The 22,756-nt window shown below is 43.1% G+C and overlaps 1 protein-coding gene across 1 annotated transcript in view; it reads right to left on the bottom strand.

The window, feature by feature from the left end:
• Positions 1 to 3,437: 3,437 nt before the first annotated feature.
• eif2a (eukaryotic translation initiation factor 2A) overlaps positions 3,438 to 22,756 on the bottom strand; it is a 47,121-nt gene continuing 27,802 nt past the window's right edge. The window contains exons 9-14 of the mRNA XM_080185998.1: positions 21,368 to 21,484; positions 14,703 to 15,274; positions 8,169 to 8,279; positions 7,835 to 7,951; positions 7,259 to 7,324; positions 3,438 to 3,640 (exon numbers count right to left, since the gene is read on the bottom strand). Of these exons, the coding sequence (XP_080042124.1) occupies positions 3,575 to 3,640; positions 7,259 to 7,324; positions 7,835 to 7,951; positions 8,169 to 8,279; positions 14,703 to 15,274; positions 21,368 to 21,484 (1,049 nt within the window). The 3' untranslated portion in view covers positions 3,438 to 3,574. The remainder of the gene's footprint in view (positions 3,641 to 7,258; positions 7,325 to 7,834; positions 7,952 to 8,168; positions 8,280 to 14,702; positions 15,275 to 21,367; positions 21,485 to 22,756) is intronic.

Genomic DNA, 22,756 nt, shown 5'->3' with positions numbered 1-22,756 from the left:
GAGCTGCCCACTGGGACCACCTCATTCAATGTGAAGCTAGGAATGGAATTCCAAGTCACTGACCCAGTGAAGAAACAGTGTTGTATTTCCAAGTCAGGATGGTGTCTGACCTGGAAGGAAACCAAGGACAATTTGCGATGGCAGGAATTGCTGGTCTTGTTAGAGAAGCCCACATCCTATGAATTAATAAATAAGAAATTCACTGGCCTGGGAGCACTCATTTCTTTGCAAGGTTGTGATAATTTTGCAACCTGCATACAGGTGGATTGAGTTCCTCGTTGGGTTTCTGAAGAACGGCTTATGGAAATCCACCAATGTTGTGGGAGTAAATCTCCACTGCAAACCTGTCAGCTAAATATCAACAATAGTCAAAGGCTTGCCTGACCAGTGTCACCCATGGGAATGGCTTCTGTTTCATAATTAAAAGTGGCATTTTATACTTTCTTTCAGACATTTTGAATACCTAAATAGTTTGGAGTGGTTCAATTCAATAATTTTCGAAGCTCTAGTTAGCCTCTTTGCACCAAATCAATATTTTATGGATCGGGGCTTTTTAAAAAAAATAGAAAACTGGTTGCAATAAAGCACAGAGCATGAATTTGTGACTAACAGTTTTGAATCTTTTTAATAGAATGAATGAATACAGCATAGATGTGTAGAAAAGCTGCACCTTTAATGCTACATCAGTTGCTATCTTTAAGTCTGAGATAGTATATTTTTATTAAGCAAAAGGTATTAAAGGATGTGGACCAAAGGCAGGTATATGGATTTAGGTCACACATCAGCCGTGATCTCATTAAATGATGTAACAGGTTTGAGGGGCTGAATAGCCTACTTCTGTTCCTATGTTCCTGTTCAGAATAAAACTTCCAATCAAAATTCATAACCTTTCTTTCCATCTCCAAATAAAACCCAACTGTGCTAATCTGTTAACATCCAGAGCAAGAGTGGGCAACCTGCAGCCCAGGGAACACATGTGGATCATCAGATTTTTGAGTGTGGCCCACAGAACAATTAGTTGACCGTTATTCATGCACAGGGGTGATAGTTTTTATTAATAAGTTAATGTTTAAGCATTTTCTATAACTTTAATGTTTGGCAAGCATTAAATGTATTTAATCTTATTCATAGGGTCACGGTTAGTGAACAAGCCTGATTTCAACCTTGCAGCCCAGTGAGAGGAAGGGCCACCCATGCGCAGGGTTGCTACATTGCATTGGTTTCCAGCCGTATCGTTTTTTCCTGACAGTATGACTTATGTACACGTAAAGCAAGGGGACATGACATGAGGTGTGTGCCGATTGCGCACAATCGAGAGCTCTGCGCCCAAAGCTGTGACTGGGTGGTAAATGGCAATGACAAATAATGAAGCAATATTAACAACGAGTGCAATAGTAATAGCGAGCATCAAGCATACCGGGAGCTTTGGTCACGTTATAATTTAACACAGATGGAGGTTAGAAGGTTATCATGACCTGTCCTGTGAACTGTGACCTGATACCGCCTATGTTGACCAAATAAGGGTAGTTGTTTGGGTTGTGCTAGACACCACGGTGCCATTGATTCCATATACGGTGAGGTTATGTAATTTACATGGTTGTTTATGAGCAACTCCACTGGCTATAATCAAACATTGTGATCTGGTGATATCATTGCCTGAGTGCCAGAAAAGGTTCTGGAAGAATGTGAGAAGTTTAGGATAAAGAGATGTGTTTTGAGTCTTTGTCTCCCGTGACAACTCGAGACCCGCCATCGCAAGCGTGCGCTAGTGACCATCTTCAGAGAAGGCAAAGGAGCATGAGGGAAGATCGATATCCGAGAGCAGCCTGGCCAGTTCACTCAAAACTAGTTAATATTCATTTTTGGTTAAAGTTTAATGTCAGAGTCAGAGGGCTAAAGTGAAATGAGTTAAAATGTTATGCACTTATGTGAGTATTTTCAGTGAATTTGAGTCGACTTCTGTCCTTTGGTTTGTCTTACTAAGTAGCAGGAAAGAGGTTTAAGTTTACAGTCTGATAAAAACGTAAACATTTCTTTCATTTTTAACCATTTGAAGTTGAGAGTTCTATTAATATATGAATGTTTAAGCATTTTCTGTAACTCATTAAGAAATCCCAAGTGTGTATTAAATGTATTCAATCTTATTCATAGGGTCATGGATAGCGAACAAGCCCGATTTCAATCTTGCGGCCCACTGAGATGGAGAAGGGCCACTCACTGGCCCAGATTGCCCATCGTTGAGCATGAATTATTCAGGACTGGAGGTGAAAGTATTCACTAATATACAAATAGATTGAACTTTCACTTGCTTTCTACCAATTGAAAATCCTCCTTGGATTTTCGTTTGGAAGTAATATGATGAAATTCTGCTGGTAGTACTTGATTGCTAAAACTGAGATTCTTAACCTCAGGATGCTCTAAACCTTTATCACATCAGATTTTACCCTGTGGAAGAACCAACATCTATGGTCCCTCTATTAGATAGTGGAATAGAAAAAGAAAGTGACAGATGCTTCTCGGCGTAAGATGGTGTATTCTTGAAAAAAAACCGAATACTTAAAAAGTACTGAAATTGTACATAATATTTGTAAATTATTTTTCACCAAGTTGAGATCTGAACTTTATCATCTTATGCCAAAGAATCAGCCATGGTTCAGTGATAGCACTTACCTCAGAATCAGAAAAGTTGAGCGTTCAATAACTACTACAGAAACATCAGCACATCATTTAGGCGTGCAGTACTGAGAGAGGCCACTTTTCAAGTGAAATGTTAAATCTAGACACCATTTATCCTCTCAAATGGATATAAAAGAGTCCACAGCATTATTTGAAGAAGAGTAAGGGAGTTCTCCATGATATCTTGTTGAACACTCAAACCTCAACTAAAGCAGAATATCTGGTAATAAGTGGTGAGTATTGCTGCCTCACAGTGCCCAGAGATCCAGGTTCAATTCCGGCCTTGGGTGACTGTCTGTGCACATTCTCCCTGTGTCTGCACGGGTTTCCTTCAGATTCCTCCCACACTCTAAAGATGTGTGTGTTAGGTTGATTGGCTATGCTAAATTGACCCTTTAGTGTCCCAGGATGTGTAGTTTAGAGGGTTAAGTGGGGTAAATATGTGGGATAATGGGGATAGCACTTGGGTGGGATGCTCTGTCGACACGTGGGTGCAGGATCGATGGGCTCCTTCTGCACTGTAAGGATTCTATGATCATCATTTCATTGCTGTTTGTGGGACCTTGATGTGTACAAGTTGGCTGCCTCATTCCTTGACATTACAACAATGACCACCCTTTAGTGACTGTAAAATCACTGCAATGTGCTGATTTTGCGGAAGGCGCCATATAAATACAAGTTCCTCCTTTTACATTGAGCAGCTAAGTGTTAATCATTGACTATAGGAGCAAAGAAGTACATTTTACTGGCAAGACACTTCCTTTCATTCTCTTATACTAATTTATTTTAACACTGTCCAAATCTTTTACATTGCATAGTATCTGGATTTTTATCACATAAATTTAACAATGAAAATAATTTTCCAATAGCATGTGAAGCCAGCTCCTTTTGGGTATATTTACAAACCCAGTTCCAGGTCTTCTAGCTCCTTCAAAAGAGCATCTTCTTTCTGCATTTTCTCCAACTGTAAACAGACAGAGACGGAATTAAAAAAGTTTATAGTAATGGCACAGTTACAGCCAGGTGGCCAAGAAAAGTCATAATTGGCTTCCCCAGAAGCTCAACTGGTAAATTGTGGAGTTTGCACATTTTCCTAGTGTCTGTGTGGGTTTCCTCTGGGTGCCCTAGTTTCCTCCCACAGTCCAATGATGTGCGGGTTAAGTGGATTGGCCATGCTAAATTGCCCCTTAGTGTCAGGGGGACTAGCTAGGGTGAATACATGGGGTTATGAGGATAGGGCTGGATGAGATTGTCATCAGTGCAGACTCAATGGGCCAAATAGCCTCCTCCTGTGTTGTAGGATTTTATGATTCTAAACTACCCTGCAGGGAATTAAAAAAACAAAGACCAGAGACATCTGAGATTCAACCTTTAGTCTTCCCAGATCAATTGGTCTCGGCCAAAATGGCAGCATGCTCATTGCATCTCAGCATCGTGGATCAACCCACGGCATGTTGACTGTAGCATTTCAAGAAGGCAGCTCGCCAACACCTTCAAGGGCAACTAGGGATGGGCAATAAATGCTGGTCCAGCCAGCGACACCCATGTCCCATGAACAAATTTTTAAAAAGTATCCCAAAGCCAGGGATGTAAAAACTAAGCAAGAGTTCATGTTTTTGTTTGCCAAGCAGTGACGCCAGTAGAAAAGTATTTCTTTTGTAGATACTGGATGAAAACAAGATTGCATTCCACACCAACACGGCCTCCAAATTAAAGCCTGACCAGTTTTAAGGTCACACATAAAATGTCTGACATCCACTGAGCTGAGCCCCAGCAGAAAGAAATATTAACTGCTGGGGAGGAAATTGGAGAGCCAACAATAGTTATGTTTTAACCATGTATTTGAAGGAGGGACAATTATGTCTTATTATGCTACTCGATTGAGCTGGCTCATGGAAGATTTTACATGTGCAATTATGTAAATGAGTTTTTGTGGACACACAAACTGTAATTGGAGCCTCACAACTTGAAGCAGAATTTAGGCACCATTTCTCAATGGCGCTCAAAATGGAAGCTCTACCCTTAGGATTGCACACACAAGCTGTGACTTCGGTGAGGTCACAGGGCTGAACGATGCTCAAAATGTGAAATGTGAGCTCCAAAATAGGCACGGAAAAGGAGATCAGATGGCAAAATAGGTGTTAAAATTGTTCAGCTCCTTAACTGAACATTATATATTTTTATGAGCTATGTGATCCCATTCAACAGATCACAAAATCATTGAATCTTACAGCAGAGATGGCAGTCATTTGGCCCATTGTGTTGGTGTCAACTCTTTGAAAGAGCTGTCCAATTATTCCTATTACCCCACTCCTTGCCTATACAATCAGGACTACACCATTTAAGCCCCTTAATGGTCAATCATGAACCATTCTGCCCAGAACTTGATGGGGGTGGTAGAGTACGCCACCATCCAGCCTAAGTAGATGCCTTTCCTGCCTCCAAGCTCGCCACTAGCAATAGCACAAGATTCCAGCCCTAACCTCCCTCCTCAAAGGTCTGGCTCAAAATTTCAGTCCACGACTGTCCAATCAGCGGAAACAGTTGTCTCTAACTACCCTATCTATTCCCCTTACTATTTCGGAAACCTGGGCCAAATCAATGAACCTTCTAAATTTTAAGTAAGCTCACCTCATAATTTCCCTCCCCAAGGCCAGTATATTGTTCCTAAGATTTGGTGACCTGAAGTGCTCACAGTACTGTTTGCTGTGGTGCGACCAGGGCTTGTATAACTGAAACATGACTTCTCCCCTTCCTTACATTCTTGTTCTTGACATATTAAGCCTAGCATTTCATAGCCTTTTTTATTATTTATTGTACAGCCTCATGACATTTTAATGCTCTAATTTCACCTACAAAGGAGCCGAGGGTTATGGTGGGGTGGGGGTGGGGTTTGGCAGTAAAGGCCAAAATCAAATCAGCCATGGACTTATTGAAGAGCAAGCTGAGACTGGGTGGCAGCACATGCGCAACGACCATCCCACGTCAACAAGAATCAAGCACTGGCATCTCCCACTTGTCAAAATGAAATCTGGGATGTGGAATATTAGGGGCATCATGGCCAACCCAACCAGTTACAGACCTGAGCGCTGTACCACCATCATACCTTGGGAGCTCAGGCCACAGGTAAGACAGGATATGCAGAAGGCAGCCAAATGAAGGAACATATGGATAAACATGTAGAGTTAGGGCCTGGGTGGGATTGTTGTTGGCACAGGCTCGATGGACCAAATGGCCTCCATCTGTAGGGATTCTATGATGATCATTGAATACATGTTGTAAATATCACTTGTAATTGTAATTCCATAGGGCGGCACGGTGAAGTTGTACGAATGAAGTAGTGGCATGATGGGAATGTTGGTCAAGTATTTGGTACAGAATAAGAAAAGCTGATCAAGCTATTCCAAAATGCCTGACCCCAGTAAGCCCCAATAAAGCTGACTCCGCATAACCTAAGACATGAACAAGACCAGTGAAGTATAAGGCCTGATAAGGCTGACTCCACATAACTTAAGGCTGTATGAGTGAGACAAGATAAGGTCAGGGATGAAGGAGTCACCGACCTTCTTCTGTTCTATCAAAGGACAAGATAAAGGTATGACTGATGAGACAAAGAGTTCTAGGAGGTCAGCAGGTTGTACCATGACTTATGACATTGTTTATGACGTTATTACTGATCAAATTCCTGAATAAGCTTTGGTCATGCAAACTGAAAATGATTATGTATAAATACTGAACTGATTCTTTATGTAAGCACGAACTTGAGAAGGAATTAGCAAGTCGTAACGACTGCTCTCCAAACTCAAGTTACTGCCAATACTGCATGCAGTCTTTCGTAAATAAAGACTAGTTATTTTGTCGGAAGTACTTTTGTTGAGTCTTACTATCACAGTCAAGAAGCAGGAAAATTTCCACATCAACAGCACGGTGGCACAGTGGTTAGCACAGCTGCCTCACAGCGCCAGGGACCCGGGTTGATATCTGGCCTTGGGTCACTGTCTATGTGGAGTCCGAAAATTCTACCCAAGTGTCTGCGTGGGATTCCTCCAGATGCTCTGGTTTCCTCCCCCAGTCCAAAGATGTGCAGGTTAGATGGACTGGCCATGCTAAATTGCCCCTTAGTGTCAGGGGGACAAGCGGGGTAGATAAGTGTGATTTGGGGATAGGTGCTGGTGCAGATTTGATGGGCCGAATGGCCTCCTTCTGCACTGTAGGGATTCTATGATTCTAACAAGGTGTTGGATATACCTATTCATTGAAAGGCCTTCCAGAGTAGGGACAATACTTTCATGGGGTCGGTTTCACCATCACAAATGAGCTTGACTGGTGTCTCAGTGGCTCCCTCGTGTGGTGAATGAGTGCCTCATGGCAGTCCAGCTCCCCACAGTGAGCAATCAGCATGCCCTGCCATTACATTTTCCGTTTTAGCACCTCAAACAGCCGAGACACTTTGTTGCGGCAGGGAACAGGGGCCTTTACGTATCATCCATAATGAGGGCAGAAACCAAACTGAGAAGTCTTTGGTACTTGGCCATCAGCAGCATGCAAGCCCGAGATATAAAACATTAACTTCTTTCAATACCTGATTTTTTTCTAGTTGCTTGCCAGATGCTTCTTGTTCTTTCAATTGTTCGATTGCTTTAAGTTTCTGCAACAAAAAAGTCCTTTTGTTTAGTGGCGAACAGTCACAGGTTTTGAGACGGAACCAAACAACAAAATTGGGGTGGCACAGTGGTTAGCACTGCTGCCTCACAGCTCTAGGGACCCAGGTTCGATTCCGGCCTGGGTCACTGTGCGGAATCTGCATATTCCCCTCATGACTGCACGGGTTTCCTCCAGGTGCTCCGATTTCCTCCCACGGTTCAAAGTTATGTGGGTTAGGTGCATTGGCCATGCTAAATGTCCTGGGATGCATCGGTTCGAGGGATTAGCAGGGTAAATATGTGAGGTTACAGGGATAAGGCTTGGGTGGGATTGTGGTCAGTGCAAACTCGATGGGCCAAATGGCCTTGTTCTGCACTGTAGGGATTCTATGAATATACAAGAACCCATGTCTGTGATAAAGGAACTCATTATTCAAAACAGAAACACAGCAACAACTGTACATTAGCTTGTGCTGTTGCTTCTCCACCCCTCCCACTTCTTCGCAAGAACTTACTTTTTTGATGTTCTTAATTTTCTTATCGACTTCTGGGTCACCATGGCCCTCAGAATATTGTACACGTCTCGATTCTTGGTCAGATGGTGCTTCCTGTGTAATCTCTGACTTGCTCTCCTGTGGGTGAGAGGCAGGAAAGAGGGATATTAGCATCAAGTCTCTCTGCTTGCAAATCAGTGGGGCTGGCCCACACACACTTCTCCCTTGTAAATCAATGCTCTTGTCTGTTTGCTTAACAACTTGTACCAAACAGGGTGCAGCAGTGTGAAGTATTGGGGAAACAGTGCAGCTTACGACGGTGTTTTACAGATACCGAGCACGCATGTGAAAATACCTGCTTTGCTGCCTTCCGAGCCTCCCGCTTCTTTTGATTTTTCAGAGCGGTCTTTGAAAGCTGCTTATCTGTAGCTTGTGGTTTCATGTTCTGAGGTGGTTCCTCTTCGTGCTGGTGGGAAAGAAAACAAGCAGTGCACCAGATCAGATCTCAGCCCAGCAACCTCATGCTGCACTGCACTAGATGCAGGTGTACATGATATTACAAACGCTTCTTTCCTTTCTCTGATCCGCCATCAACAATTTTTGATTGAAAATCTGCACGTGTTAATTTTTCCATGAAAAAAATTCTAAGTTTCCCAGCACAGAGCCATTTTTCAACCTCAAGCAAGCTATGCGACATCTCTTACCAAATTCACTTTAAACCCAGCTTCCTTCCACTCCTGGTAATTCTTGCTAGATGCAATAGCAGGCAGTCCTCCAGTACCTCACTTAACTGTACACCTGCGAGTTTTGACCCTGAATGTCAAGCGGGTTATTTGGTCTTTGGCTGCATTATTGCTCAACCGAGACTCGTCCTCACCTAATAACCAACACCCCCACCCCCGATCCCCTCTGTTTGACAGAGGTATTCAAATTGGGGCAGCATGGTGGCACAGTGGTTAGCACTGCTGACTCACACTGCCAGTAACCCGGGTTCGATTCCTGGCTTGGGTCACTGTCTGTCTGGAGTTTGCGCATTCTCCCCGTGACTGCGTGGGTTTCCTCCGGGTGCTCCGGTTTCCTCCCACAGTCCAAAGATGTGGAGGTTAAGGTGAATTGGTCATGGTAAATTGCTCCTTAGTGTCAGGGGGAATTAGCTAGGGTAAATGCATGGGGTTATGGGGATAGGCTCTGGGTGGGATTGCGGTTGCTGCAGACTCAATGGGCCGAATGGCCTCCTTTTGCACTTTCTAAGGATTCTAAATCAATTTTTATACAATTCATATTTGTACGTCTGGATTTGACAGAGCTTGTTTCCACTGACTCGAAAATTTAGAACACGGAGTCACAGTCTCAGAATACGGTTCAGTCATTTTGGACTAAACGGAGGAAAAACATGAGTATTGTGTATATTTGGAATTCTCTGTTCCAGTGGGGAATGGATACTTAGTTATTGAGTATCCCCAAGGCTGAAATAGATAGAATTTTGGATTCCAAGCAGATCAAGGGATATGGGTGTCAGGTGGGAAATGGAGTTGAGGTCTAGGATCAGCCATGATCTTGTTGACTAACAGGGCATGAATCGAGGGGCTGAATGTCCTACGCCTGTGTCTATTTCTCATGTTTTGATCGATCTCTTGAATATATTTGATAGGATGAGCGCAGGCCTGACATTTCCCTCAGACAGAACTAAAATTAGAGGGTGAGTCACAAGTCGTATTAATTACACAGAATATTATTACAAACTGGGAGCCAGGAAAACAGAGCCTTTGCCTGAGTTGGCTCATTTTTCATTTACCACTGATCTTTCTGGCAGCCTCGGAGTGAAACCGACAGTTAAGCACCTCACCGAAGGGAACTGGTTTTGCAACAGAAACGATATGGAAGCTTTTGTGGGCCAGATGGGTATGCTTCAGTGAGCTTTATGAATTTTGTGTTCAGATCAATTTTTATCCATCTCAAGTCAGGGATACTAACAAATCTTGGGTGTTCAGATTTGGGGTTTATCTACTCATTAGTTAACAAGCCTAAAAAGACAATTCCACAAACACCAAATTCAAATAGGTCAAAGCCAGTGAGAGTGCGAAATACGTATGTGAATAGGACAGAATTGCCATGTGTTGCAGGTCGAGCATGTCTGTCACGACACTGGCATGATCATTCTCATCAGAGATACGAATCCAGGAACCAACGGCTAAAAGCATTGCATCACCTGACTCCGCGACAGTTTTCAGTCCATGGATTTTACTTCCCCATCAATAACAGTGATCACGTGACTTTGCCTAATAGCTGCCTGTGACAGTAACCCTTGGATTATAAAGAAAATGCTGCACACTGTGATAAAGGAGTGCACATCTGCAATCCACTTCAATTCAAAAGTGAAGGGAGAAAAAAAAGGGCAAATGAGTCATACAGAGTAGGAAAGACTCAACAATGCAAGAGGTGTTTCAGATGTGCATTTCAAAGAGGAGTTGGCCGCTATGTTAGTCTTTTTTGTTGACACTGCATCCTTAGCAAGGTGGAGGGTGTGTGAATTTTACAAGTGGCTCTGATAGGCTGTTGTTAAAATTAGGTATTTGCTCAAGTTAGGGCAGCACCGTGGCACAGTGGTTGGCACTGCTTCTCACAATGCCAGGGACCCCGGTTCAATTCCAGCCTTGGGTGACTTTCTGTATGGAGTCTGAAAAATATTGTTTCTTGCGCGCAAGACAAACTACACAAGTATGACTCCAGGTGGTGCAGAGTCCAAACATGTGCAGGTTAGGTGGATTGGCCACGCTTTATTGCCCCTTAGGTGTTCCAAGATTTGTAGGTTAGAGAGATTAGTGGGGTAAATGCGTGGGGTTAGGGCGGTGGATGGGCCTGGGTAAGATGCTCTGTCGGAGAATCAGTGCAGACTCAATGGGCTGCACGGCCTCCTTCTGCACTGTAGGGATTCTAAGTTTCAGGACTGTCTGGAGTTGAATACTGCCAAGTCACACGATGCACTTGCAGCCACCTTAGAGAGTTTCTGGTGTTCACGTTGTGAAATATAGGTTTAAAATTTGTTGTAATGATTAAGCCTGTGCTGGGCATGGCACTGCATCATAAGAGGTAAGCTAGGTTATCCCACATCGTGGGTAATCTTGACTTAATCAGAACATCTCTTTTGCATTTGATATTCCAGGATAGGATAAAACCTCACATCCTTGTCACAGGAATGTCAAGGGAAGATGGTTACACTGTTGTAATTGCTTGCCACTTACACTGCATGAATATTTATTGCCACTTATCAACCCACGCATGAATGTTGTCTCGCTCGGTCTTGCCGCAGGCTGGCATGGACCACTGCAGTATGTAAAATCTTGCATATGGTGCTGAACACCGTGTAAACATCATCAAACTCTCCCTATTTCCGACCTTGCGCTGGAAGGAAGGTTATCGCTGAAGCAGCTGAAAGTGCATGGGACGAGGACACAATTGTGTGAAAATCCTGCAGCAATGGACTCGAGTGGAGATGGTTGACCTCCAACAACCATAACCATCTTCCTTTGTGCCAGGTATTTGATTTGATTTATTGTCACATGTATTAGCAGACAGTGAAAAGTACTGTTTCTTGCACGCTATACAGACCATATAGGTATGACTCCAGGTGATGCAGAGGTAACCCCAGATCCCCATCGCAGAACCGTTACTGGAGGCAGCCATTTGGCCCATTCATTGCTCCTGGAAGAACTGATTATCTGTTGAGCAGGTTACTGGTGAGTGTTGCTTCATGGCAGCATCAAAGACACTTCCATCACTTTGCTGATGATTGAGAGGCGAGGAAAAATTGGTAGAAATGTGGTCAAGTAAGCTCAATCTGGCAGCTATATCCTTTGGCACTGGGCCACTTCGATCAGTCATGGTTCCATTTTGTGTGATGGACATTGAAATTTCCAACCAAGAGTAAGTTCTGTGCCCTCCCTCAGTCGTGTTCCAAGTAGTGTTCGACACACAGAGTACTGATTAATTGAGGGAGGGTAGGGAAATCACCAAGGCTCCTTTCTTTGTACAGTACTTTCCAAATCCAACCGTCCATCATCTAGAAGGACAAGGACAGTAGGTGCCTAGGAACCCCATTATCTCCAAGCTCCTCTTCAAGTGACATGCCATCCTGATTTGGGACTAGGTCTCCATTCCTGAAGTCTCTGAGTCAAAACCTGGTCCTCTCATTTGAAGAGCAGTGTATACCACTGGGACTACAGCGGTTCAAGCAGGAAGCTCACCACCACCTTCTGAGGGGCAATTAGGGAATGGCAATGAATGTTGACCATGCCAGTGATGCTCACATCCCAGCAAATAAAACAAAAACATTGGCAAGAGACGTCACTGCCCTTCGTTTGACCCGATACCATGAAACCTCCTGGGATACGGAGCCAACAGTAAAGATCTTCCTCCCAATTATATACACTGTGCTGCCATCTTTGATGGGTCTTTCCTGCTAGTGGGACAGGGCATCCTAGGTGGCATGGCGGCACAATGGTTAGCACTGCTGCCTCACAGGACCAGGATTCGATTCCTGGTTTGGGTCATTGTCTGTGTGGAGTCTGCACATTCTCCCCGTGTCTGTGTGGGTTTCCTCCAAATGCTCTGGTTTCCTTCCATAGTCAAAAGATGTGCAGGTTAGGGTGGATTGGTCATGAAAATTGACCCTAATATCAGGAGATTAGCAGAGTAAATACATGGACTTACGAGAATAGGGCCTGGGTGGGATTGTGGTCGGTATCAACTCGATGGGCCGAATGGCCCCCTACTGAACTGTAGAGATTCTGTGATATCCAGTGAAGGTGACGGAGGAATTGAGGACTAGGGCTGGGAAGTATATTTTGCTGTGTATACCTATATCAGTCTGTTACCTGACTAGTCTGAGGGACAGCTCTCTCAGCTTTGACACAAGTCCCAAGATGTTCATGAGGACTTTGAGAGGCTGACTGGACTGGTTTGCTTTTGTTGCTCCCACTGCTGAGGTTGATGCCGGGTTCTCCGTCCTGTTTCTTTCCTGTCCGAGTTCTCTGTTGCAATTTGATACAATTGAGAGGCTTGCTGGTATTCTGGAGAGTAAAGAGTCTGCTGGGAGTCTGTTGTCACTTACTGGTGAAACTCAAATACAGATGGCAGGCTTTCTTCCCAAAAAGACATCAGTGAACCAGGTGACAACCTGGTACTTTCACAGTCACCTTTACTGAGACATGTGATTTTAACTCCAGATTTATCTAATTAACTGAATTTAAATTCTGGAGTTCCCACGATGAGACTGACTGCAGGATCATTCATCCAGACTGCTGGATGATTATTACTGGATGCTGACAGCACTGCTGTGATACCCTATTAGCACGTTACCCTTTGTGTGAAGAAACACAGGAATACTAAACTATCCTGATGGTCTCTGGCATGTCAGTTCAGATACCCTGATATACACACACACATATATATATGTATCGCCACCAGAATGTCTGGTGGATTTGTCCCATTCAGAGCTAAGTTTAGTTCATTCATCCTTGTCTTTTGTTCCTTCTGCCAACTTTCAAGATGTGTATGTCCAAGGTACAGAGAAACTAGAAGCAGGACTAGGTCATTTGGCCCTTCGAGCCTGCTCCGCCGTTCATTATGAGCATGGCTGTTCATCAAATTCATTATCCACATCCCCCCTTCCCCCAATATCCCTTGATCCCTTTCGTCCTAAGAAATATATTGAATTCCTTCTTGAAATCACACAACATTTTGCCTTCAACTACTTTCGGTGGTAATGAGTTCCACACATTCACCACTCTCTTGGGTGAAGTAATTTCTCCTCATCTCAGTCCTAAAAGGTTTACCTCTTATCCTCAAATTATGACCCCCCCTTTCAAAATAACTCAACAGGACAATATTCAAGGTAGATGATGGAGTACCAATCAAACAGGCTGTTTTATCCTGAGCCTCTTGAGTGTTGTTGGAGCTGCATCCATCCAGGCAAGTGGAAAATATTCTATCCCACTCCCAACTTGTGCCTTTAGGTGGACTGGATTTGGAGAATCAGAAGGAAAGTCACTCTCTGCAGGATACCCAACCTCTGACCTGCTCTTGTAGCAATTGTATTTATATGGCTGGTCCAGTTCAGCTTCTAATCTGAGGGATGCTTTAGAAATGCACTGAAGTGTCAGCGTTCAAATATTGCAGTATCCGAATGGCAGTACTGGAATCCATAAACTTTAGACGCAGAGTTGAGAGTGAATGAAAATAATCTGATGCATTAAAACCTAACTTTCCAATTTATCATTTTCTGGTACTTTCAGATCTCGTTCTTCAACATTCAGACAGGCTAGGTGCAAACCCAATGGGCTGAAAGGCCTGTCTGCACTGTAGGGATTCTATGATTCTTGGGCCTTGTTAGGAATCTCTTATGCTACATTCTGAAACTTTAATTTGACTTCAGTGCATCTGGGAGACTGTAGCGTAGTGGCAATGTCCCTGAATTCGTAATCCACAGGCCCAGGCTAATGTTCTCGGGACATGGGTTCAGATCCCACCACAACAGCTGATGGAATTTCAATTCAATTAAAGAATCTGGAATTGAAAGCTAATCTCAGTATTGAGAAGGAAATCTGCCATCCTTACCTGTCTGTCCTACATGTCACACCAGGCGCACAGCAATTTCTTAACTGATTCTTAACTGCCCTCTGAAATGGCCTAGCAAGCCACTTAGTTTAAGGGCACAAATGTTGGTTTTGTCAGCGATGCCCAAATTCCATTAAAGGATTAAAGAAAATTAGAACAAACTTCTGACAATGGGATATTCCTAGCAATCGCAAAAAACTACTTAAAGTTGGTACAATTTAAAAAAAAGAGTACCTAGACTCAAATAAGCAAATGTACTGAATCCCACACTCACCAATTTTGTACTAGTTACTGGCTTGTTTCTCAAGGCTGGGGGTCTGTAAGCCTGTGCAGGTTTGGCGTCAATACTAGGAACATCATTGGGAACAGTCTGATATTTGATGGCCTTTTCTGGGAAAGCCCCTTCTACAAATGGCTGCCACTGCACTTCCCAGAGTTCAGAATCTGACGGCACTTCAACTTTGTGGCGGACTGCACCACTGTAGTGCCAGATCTTGTAGCCGTTGCTAACCCGTAGTCTTGGTGAGCAGGTTGCTGTCACAATGTGCTCTCCGTCTGGGCACCATGAGAAGTAGGTTGTATCAGCGGCTTGGGGCTTAGAAATCTGCTTGTATTTCTTTACGTCCCAGACCTCCATCTGTCCTCGGAGGTTTCCAAAGCCCGCTAGCACGAGGATGTGCCCCTGAGGGCTGTAGAACACCGCGTTCCGAGGGCCAGTGCCAAAGTCAAAGACTGGGTCACACTTATGGTTGAAGACTGTCGCTTTAGCAGGCATGAAGCCATACACCGCACAAAATTCAAGTGAGTTTGGATTCCAGACCACATCATAGATTGGGCCATTTTTTGCTGAAAGAAAAGAATTGTTTCAACAATAAGATGCTGTTATGCTACTTCAGTGCATTATGACAATAACAACGGCTTCCATTTACACAGCATCTTTAACTGAGAGAAAAAAAATGTAATAACAGTAAGAAGTCTCACAACACCAGGTTAAAGTCCAACCAGTTTATTTGATAGTAAACCCACAAGCTTTCAGAAACGTCAGGTGTGTTGAACCTTACACACACCTGACGAAGGAGCAGCGTTTCCGAAAGCTTGTGGGTTTACTATCAAATAAACTGGTTGGACTTTAACCTGGTGTTGTGAGACTTCTTACTGTGTTTACCCCAGTCCAATGCCGGCATCTCCACATCAGAAATAAAATGTCCCAGGGCACTTCACAAAGGGGTGATTTGACAAAAAAGGGATGCCAACTAAAGATGATATCAGGAGCTTGGGTGAGTTGATAGCGTTCTTGCCTCAATCAGAGGATTGAGAGCTCAAGTCTCCTCATTTACTTCCACCACTCAATGTAGGTTGATATTTCTGCAGTGCTGGGTGGAAGGATGTCCATGTTTAACAATTAGTTTTGGTGTACTTTTGTGTAAGGATCAAGTAATTGGAGCATATTAATTAATCAACCTCATACTACATTCTGTAATCAAGATACATGACTGACTTTTGTAGTTGTCAGGTAAGAGACACCACATGGCCCCATGCCAATGCAAGCCACGTTTATAGTTTAATTAAATAGTAAATGGTCCGAATCTGGGATCATCACACTCCCTGTCAAATAAACTTATCAGTGATACTCAATATCTATGACTCAGAGTTAGACAGGCCTTCCATGCAAGGAAAAATGTTGAATATTCAGCCTTGCATCCTAAATTAGTGTCATTTTCTTGAAAGAGAAGCTGTTACTTTGTTAAATTATACAACAGTTCTTTGTATCCTGTGCTTCAGAGTAAATGCTGCAATCAGTTTTTATAGCTCTGGAGTCCTTCTGACTTTTTGCTCAAATCAAATGTATCGTGCTACGTCATAATTTGCCTTGCACCGTATGCTGAGTCAGGAAGCAAGAACTGCATTAAGCCAGTCAAGTCGCTGCCTGATTTTGTTAAGTATTACCTTCTGTTGCTAATAAACATTTCCTGAGATACATCACCAGATTGTCTCCCATTGTCTGAGTGGTTAAAAGTCTCAAAAGAACAAATTAATATTCAGCGACTGCAGATTCACAGATTTGGCAGTTGAAACACTTGTTAAAAAAAAACTTGAGGGAATGCCAGACTGGGATTAAATGTTGAACAGAGGTCCCACTTGGTCAGTTGTGTGCAAAATGTCCAACGGCAACTATCAGAAGAGAAAGAGTTCCTCCAACTCTCTGACCAACATTCACCCTCTCAACCAACATAAAGAAAAGCAAATGATCTGATCATCAATTCAGTTGCACTAACTGGTTACCATGGTTGTAAATAACATGTGAAGCATCTCGGGACATTACAAGGCCCTGAGAAGATGCAATAGCATTGATTCGATATTGTCATATTCCCTGTTGGGTATAATTACTTTCTATTAAAAAGTACCTGGATGAGTACTTGGCACATCATAACATTCAAGGCTAATGGGCCAAGTGCTTGGTAAATGGGATTAGGTGGGAGGTCTGTATTAAGTCTTCGGAGACAGAAGTCCCTTCCCCAAATTCCCTTTATTTACAAACTCTCAGAGTGCTCACAGTCAGCTGTCTGCCCCCAAGGGTGTCAGACAAACTGACACGCCGGTTAAATACAAGGCAAAGACTCCTGATTGGCCCATCAATTGGGTCCTTAATCAGGAAGTTCATACTCCAATACCCCAACCTCAATGGCCTGATTGAAGTCATTACACATCAGGTGTCTCTCACGTGTCAGTGCAGACTCGATGGGCCGAAGGGGCTCCTCTGCACTGTATTATTCAATGACTTGCCCCAGCTACTCTTGCACCTTGAACCCTTCATAAACTGGAGCTCATCCAAAACTCAGCTGCTTATGTCCTAATTTGTACAAAATCCAATTCACCCATCACCCCGTGCTTGCCACCCTACAGTGGCTCTCAGCCCAGCAACATCTTTATTTTAAAATTTGCATGTTTTTATTTTCTCCATGGCCTCACTCCTCTCTGTCTCTGTAAATCCTCTTCGCCCCAATGATCTTCAGGTTTCTGCACTCCTCCAATTCAGGCCTCTTGAGCATCCTGGGATGTAATTGGAGGGGGGGGGGGGGGGGGGGGGCGGGAGGGGGGGGTGCGGCGGCGTTGGTACTGTGCCTTCAGCTGCTTGGACCATAAGTTTTGGAATTCCCTCCCTAAAACTCTCCACCCCTCTCCTCTAAAAAAAATTAAAACCTCGGTCTTTGGCCAAGGTTTTGGTCATCCACCCTACTAATTCTCATGTGCCTTGATGCCAAATTTTGTTTGATAACATTCCTGTGAAGCGTCTTGGGACATTTTTACTAAGTTCAAGGCACGAATGCAAGTTGAATGAAAAGCAGCAAAATGCATGACATGCTATACAGGCGCACTGAGTTATAGAGGTTTACAGCACCCAAGAAGTCAATTACATTTACCCAGCTTCTTCACTGGAGAGCAATGCAAAGCCAATGATAAATTGTACTATAACAGCTGGAAAGGAAGGGAGGCAGGAAAAAGGAAGAGGCTATTTGACTGTTGGAGGGGCACGGCTGGCAAGATGACTCAAACAGTAAATTCCTGAGGTCTCAACGTTGCCTCACCGGCATAGGGGGAAAAAAAAAATCACAAGCAACAGTACGGCAATCTTTCCTCTCTTTTTTGCCCTTTTAATAGAACATATTGCACTGAAAGGATTCTGGTGGAACGCTTTCTGTAAAGTCATTTATATTTCATAGGTTGAGAACGAGGTGGGGCAAATGGGATCAAAGGTTATAGAGAGAAAGCAGGATTAGGCTATTGAGTTGGATGATCAGCCATGATCATGATGAATGGTGGAGCAGGTTTGAAGGGCCGAATGGCCTCCTCCTGCTCCTACGTAAGGGCACCCTGCCTATACTTGCTCATCCATCTACGGGTCAACTTCACTCCAGCATTCAGCTGTTTCTTGTTCCTCATCCTGGTTGTGGTTTATTTGAGCTTATGTCTTCAGCTTTCTCTCACATTGTAATTAAACAATGTTCCATATGCATGTTTCCTGTATGGTTTTGCTGGACTGGCAGCATAGCCAAGATCACAGAAGTGGATCTCTGCAAGCCACCCTATCAAAGCTGGAACCTGTACAATACGTACATCAATCCAAAATAGCTTGGTCCCTGCTGGTTTGTAAACAGATGTAGAAACAGGAACTTCTTTGCTATGCAAGCCAACAACCACCCTACCACAGAATGAAGCAAAATCAATCTCAATATTCCACCCTAATGCATGATTGATTTCTTCAGCACAGGTTATTTGAATTAAGTGACTGATACAATAGTGGGGAATCTCCTCTTCCCCCTAATATTAAAGGCCCCACGAACTGGCCAATTACAAATATTAATCTAGGTATTTTGCATATTGTTACAAAATGTCATCCTCATTAGAACATGGACAGTGGTTAGCACCGCTGCCTCTCAGCTCCAGGGACCCGGGTTCAATTCCCGTCTTGGGTCACTGTCTGTGCACAATCTGCACATTCTCCCTGTGTCTGTGTGGGTTTCCTCTGGGTGCTCTGGTTTCTCCCCACAGTCCAAAAGATGTGCTAGTTAGGGTGCATTGGCCATGCTAAATTCTCCCTCAGTGTACTCGAACAGGCACTGGAGTGTGGCGACTAGAGGATTTTCATAGTACCGGTCATTGCAGTGTGAACGTAAACCTACTTGTGACACTAATAAATAGAATTAAACTGTCTTTGGGAATAGGTGATAAACACTGTAGATTTCAGATTGGTGAACAAGACCAAATCCTTCAACACAAACCCACCTGTGAATATCTAACAAGTATTCGTCAAACATTCTAATTGGACTGTTTGTGAGATTCAGAATTTATACTCCTTATGCGTTATTAAATGACAAATTAAAAGGGTTATTTTCTGAAAACAAGTGCAAAAGAACCCCCAAAAATCTGCTCGTGTGATTGGACTGTATAGGTGAAATTGAACATGCTAATCTTGAGCCAAGCTCGAGGCGTAGACCAAATCAAACCAAGATGAGTTGTTCTCCAGCTTGCTTTCCTTGTTGCAAGGGAGTGCATACAATTTTAAATGCTTTGACAAAGAGTCATCTGGACTCGAAACGTCAGCTCTTTTCTCTCCTTACAGATGCTGCCGGACCTGCTGAGATTTTCCAGTGTTTTTCTCTTGGAGTGCATACGTTTGTTTGGTGCTACCCCAGAAAGCATAAGTTGGATGAGGAACCGCGCTAAGTGGGAAATCATGGTCAGGTCCCACGTGCAATCCAATTATTGCACAAAACCAGCAAAGTAATCGGGTTCCCAGCTCTCAATTGGCACATTCCTGGAGAGTTGATCATGTGATCACATGATTTTACTGCAGTTTGCAAATGCTGTTGCATTTACTGTATAAAAATTGAGCACCATGTCATCTCCAATACATTTACACCCACGCACTAACTTATTGAATCTGCAATGTTGATACAATGCCCAGGTATTTCCATTAAATTATAATTGCATCGTTAGGAAATTATCATAAAGATTTCTGGTGATGGGCAACAAACTCATTCCATTTCAGCTCTAACCAAAAGTGCAATTAAAAACTAAACGATTTAATCAGTAATGTAACCACAGCTATGATTCTATTGTACGAGTCCATGAAAATAGCTTCAAATTAGTACATTATTAAAAGGTCACAACATTAGTCACAGCGTAGTAACAAAGTGAACATATACCAGAAGTATTAATTTGACCTTTGTCATCTCAATGTGTGAATGTTACTGTTAACAGTGGGCGAAGTTGAAATTCTCAGAAAGCAGGCAATTTCCAAGCCAGATTGAGGAGTGGGAAATGCAAGGACAAACTACAAAGCGGCTGATGTGGACCACAAACGCAATAGTGCTCGAGATTAATCTTTAAAATTCTGGAGAATTTTCCACACAATTAAGAAGAGAATAGAGCCAATCTTTCAAGTCAGGGTGCCCCTTCATTCGAACCAAGGGTTAACTACATTGCCACCCAGTTTAAAATACTAACTGCGCAAGCTGCACTCTTAATGCTGGGTATTAATGCAGCCTGAATACACAATCAATTAACAGTTACTCATCCTTTTAAATTAGGGCGGCACAGTGGTTAGCATCACAGCCTCACAGCGCCAGGGACCTGGGTTCGATTCCTGGCTTGGGTCACTAATCGTGCGCAGTTGTACATTCTCCCCGTGTCTGCGTGGGTTTCCTCCAGGTGATCTGGTTTCCTCCCACAGTCTGAAAGATGGGTGCATTGGCCAAGCTAAATTCTCCCTCACTGTACGTGAACAGGCGCTGGAGTGTGGTGACTTGGGGATTTTCACAGTAGCTTCGTTGCAGTGTTAATGTAAGCCTACTTGTGCTACTAATTTGAGCGTGGAATGCCCTGCCTGCGACAGGAGTGGATTCGCCAACATTAAGGGCATTTAAATGGTCATTGGATAAACATATGGATGATATTGGAATAGTGTAGGTTAGATGGGCTTCAGATTGATTTCTCAGGTCGGCGCAACATCGAGGGCTGAAGGGCCTGTACTGCGCTGTAATGTTCTATATTCTAACAAATTAACTTTAAAAAATAAACTAAATTTTTAAATTACTGGATTATTATTCAGCACAACCCAAATGTCTCAACTCAAATATTCTTTGACCAAATGTGCGAATTGGTGAGGTTATAAATCTCCCCGCATTCAAATGTTGTAATTTCTACAGTCCTATTTTTCCAGTAAGGTAACTGTTATCTACAAATAACACACTGACTTTATTTGTGAGGGGGAATAATAGCCATTTGCAGCCAATCACCAGGTATATTTGACATACTTGTGGGAAAATGCATTTACTTAAGCAAAAAAAAAGCTTGATTGTATTTACTAAGCAAGCAACTGGCATTGGTAGCTTTTGTAGCTTATTTAAAGAGCAAGTGTGTGAAAAGAATACATACGCAGCTGCACTAATGCACTTTCTCCATTGGATGCAATATAGTGCAGGGTTTGTTCACCATAATACGATGCTCCAGACTTATCCACATCTGTGCTGGCAATTACCAATACAGCAGTTCCTGGAGGAAGACAAAACCTATCAGAAATCTCAAGATTGCATTCACAGTGCAACTTTAACATAGGAACCTCCCAGCTTCCGATGATCCTGGTCAAATACTAAAACACACAGGACAGGTGAACTTAAACTTGGTCAGAGGTAGACTTTGATTTGATTTGACTTGACTTATTATTGTCACACGTATTAACATTGTTTCTTTGCGCTATACAAAGCATACCGTTCATACAGAAGAAAATGAGAGAGTGCAGAATGTAGTGTAATGCAGCTAGAGTATAGAGAAAGATCAACTTAATGCAAGATGAGTCCATTCAAAAGTCTGACAACAGCAGGGAGGAAGCTGTTCTTGAGTTGGTCGGTACTTTTGTACCTTATTCCCGACAGAAGAAAGTGGAAGAGAGAATGTCTGGGGTGTGTGGTGTCCTTAATTATACTGGTTGCTTTGCCAAGGCAGCAGGAAGTGTAGACAGAGCCAATGGATGGGAGACTGGGTTTGCATGATAGATTGGGCTACATTCACGACCTTTTGCAGCTCCTTGCGTCTTGGACAGAGCAGGAGGCATACCAAGCTGTGATACAACCAGAAAGAATGCTTTCTATGGTGCATCTGTAAAAGTTGGGAGAGAGTCATAACTGGCATTTAAAGAATGTCATAACAGAGGAGAAGAAAGAGGGCTTAGGAAGGAAATTTCTGAGCTGAAGGCTTCAGCAGCTGAATGTAGAGCAATCAATGGTGGGACAATTAAAATCAGGAATAGTCAAGGCCAGAATTGAAGGAGCAGAGATCTCAGACAAGTTTAGGCCTGAAAAAGGTCACCAAGATAGGAAGAGATGAGCCATGGACGGATTTGAAAATAAAGATAAGAATTTTAATATTGAATTGTAACCTGACCAGGGATGAATGTAGACCAAAATGCACGGGGGTGATGGGTGAACAGAATTTGGTGCAAGTTAGGATACAGCCAGAGTTTTAGATGTGTTCAAGCTCATGAAAACTGGGAGGCCAATCAGAAGATTTTTGGAAGGGTCAAGGCTGGAGGTGACAAAGCATAAGAGTCTCAGTGGCAGCGACAGGCAATGTTATGGAAATGGAAGTAGGTGGTTCTGCTAATGGAGCAAATAAATCACACTGTAGGGTCAAATAGGACAGCGACCACAGTCTAGTTTACCCTCAGTGAGTTACCAAAGCAATAAATGGAGTCAATGACTAGACAGCGAAGTATGTGGCAAGAAACATAGGCAATAGTTTTGGCCTTCTCAATATCCCTATTGTATA

The sequence above is a fragment of the Carcharhinus amblyrhynchos genome, chromosome 3, assembly GCF_965287045.1.
Source record: "Carcharhinus amblyrhynchos chromosome 3, sCarAmb.v2.hapA, whole genome shotgun sequence".
In the NCBI taxonomy this organism is placed as follows: Eukaryota; Metazoa; Chordata; class Chondrichthyes; order Carcharhiniformes; family Carcharhinidae; genus Carcharhinus; species Carcharhinus amblyrhynchos.
The sequence above is the reverse complement of the archived record's forward strand: the minus strand, read 5'-3'. Positions and strand labels throughout refer to the sequence as shown.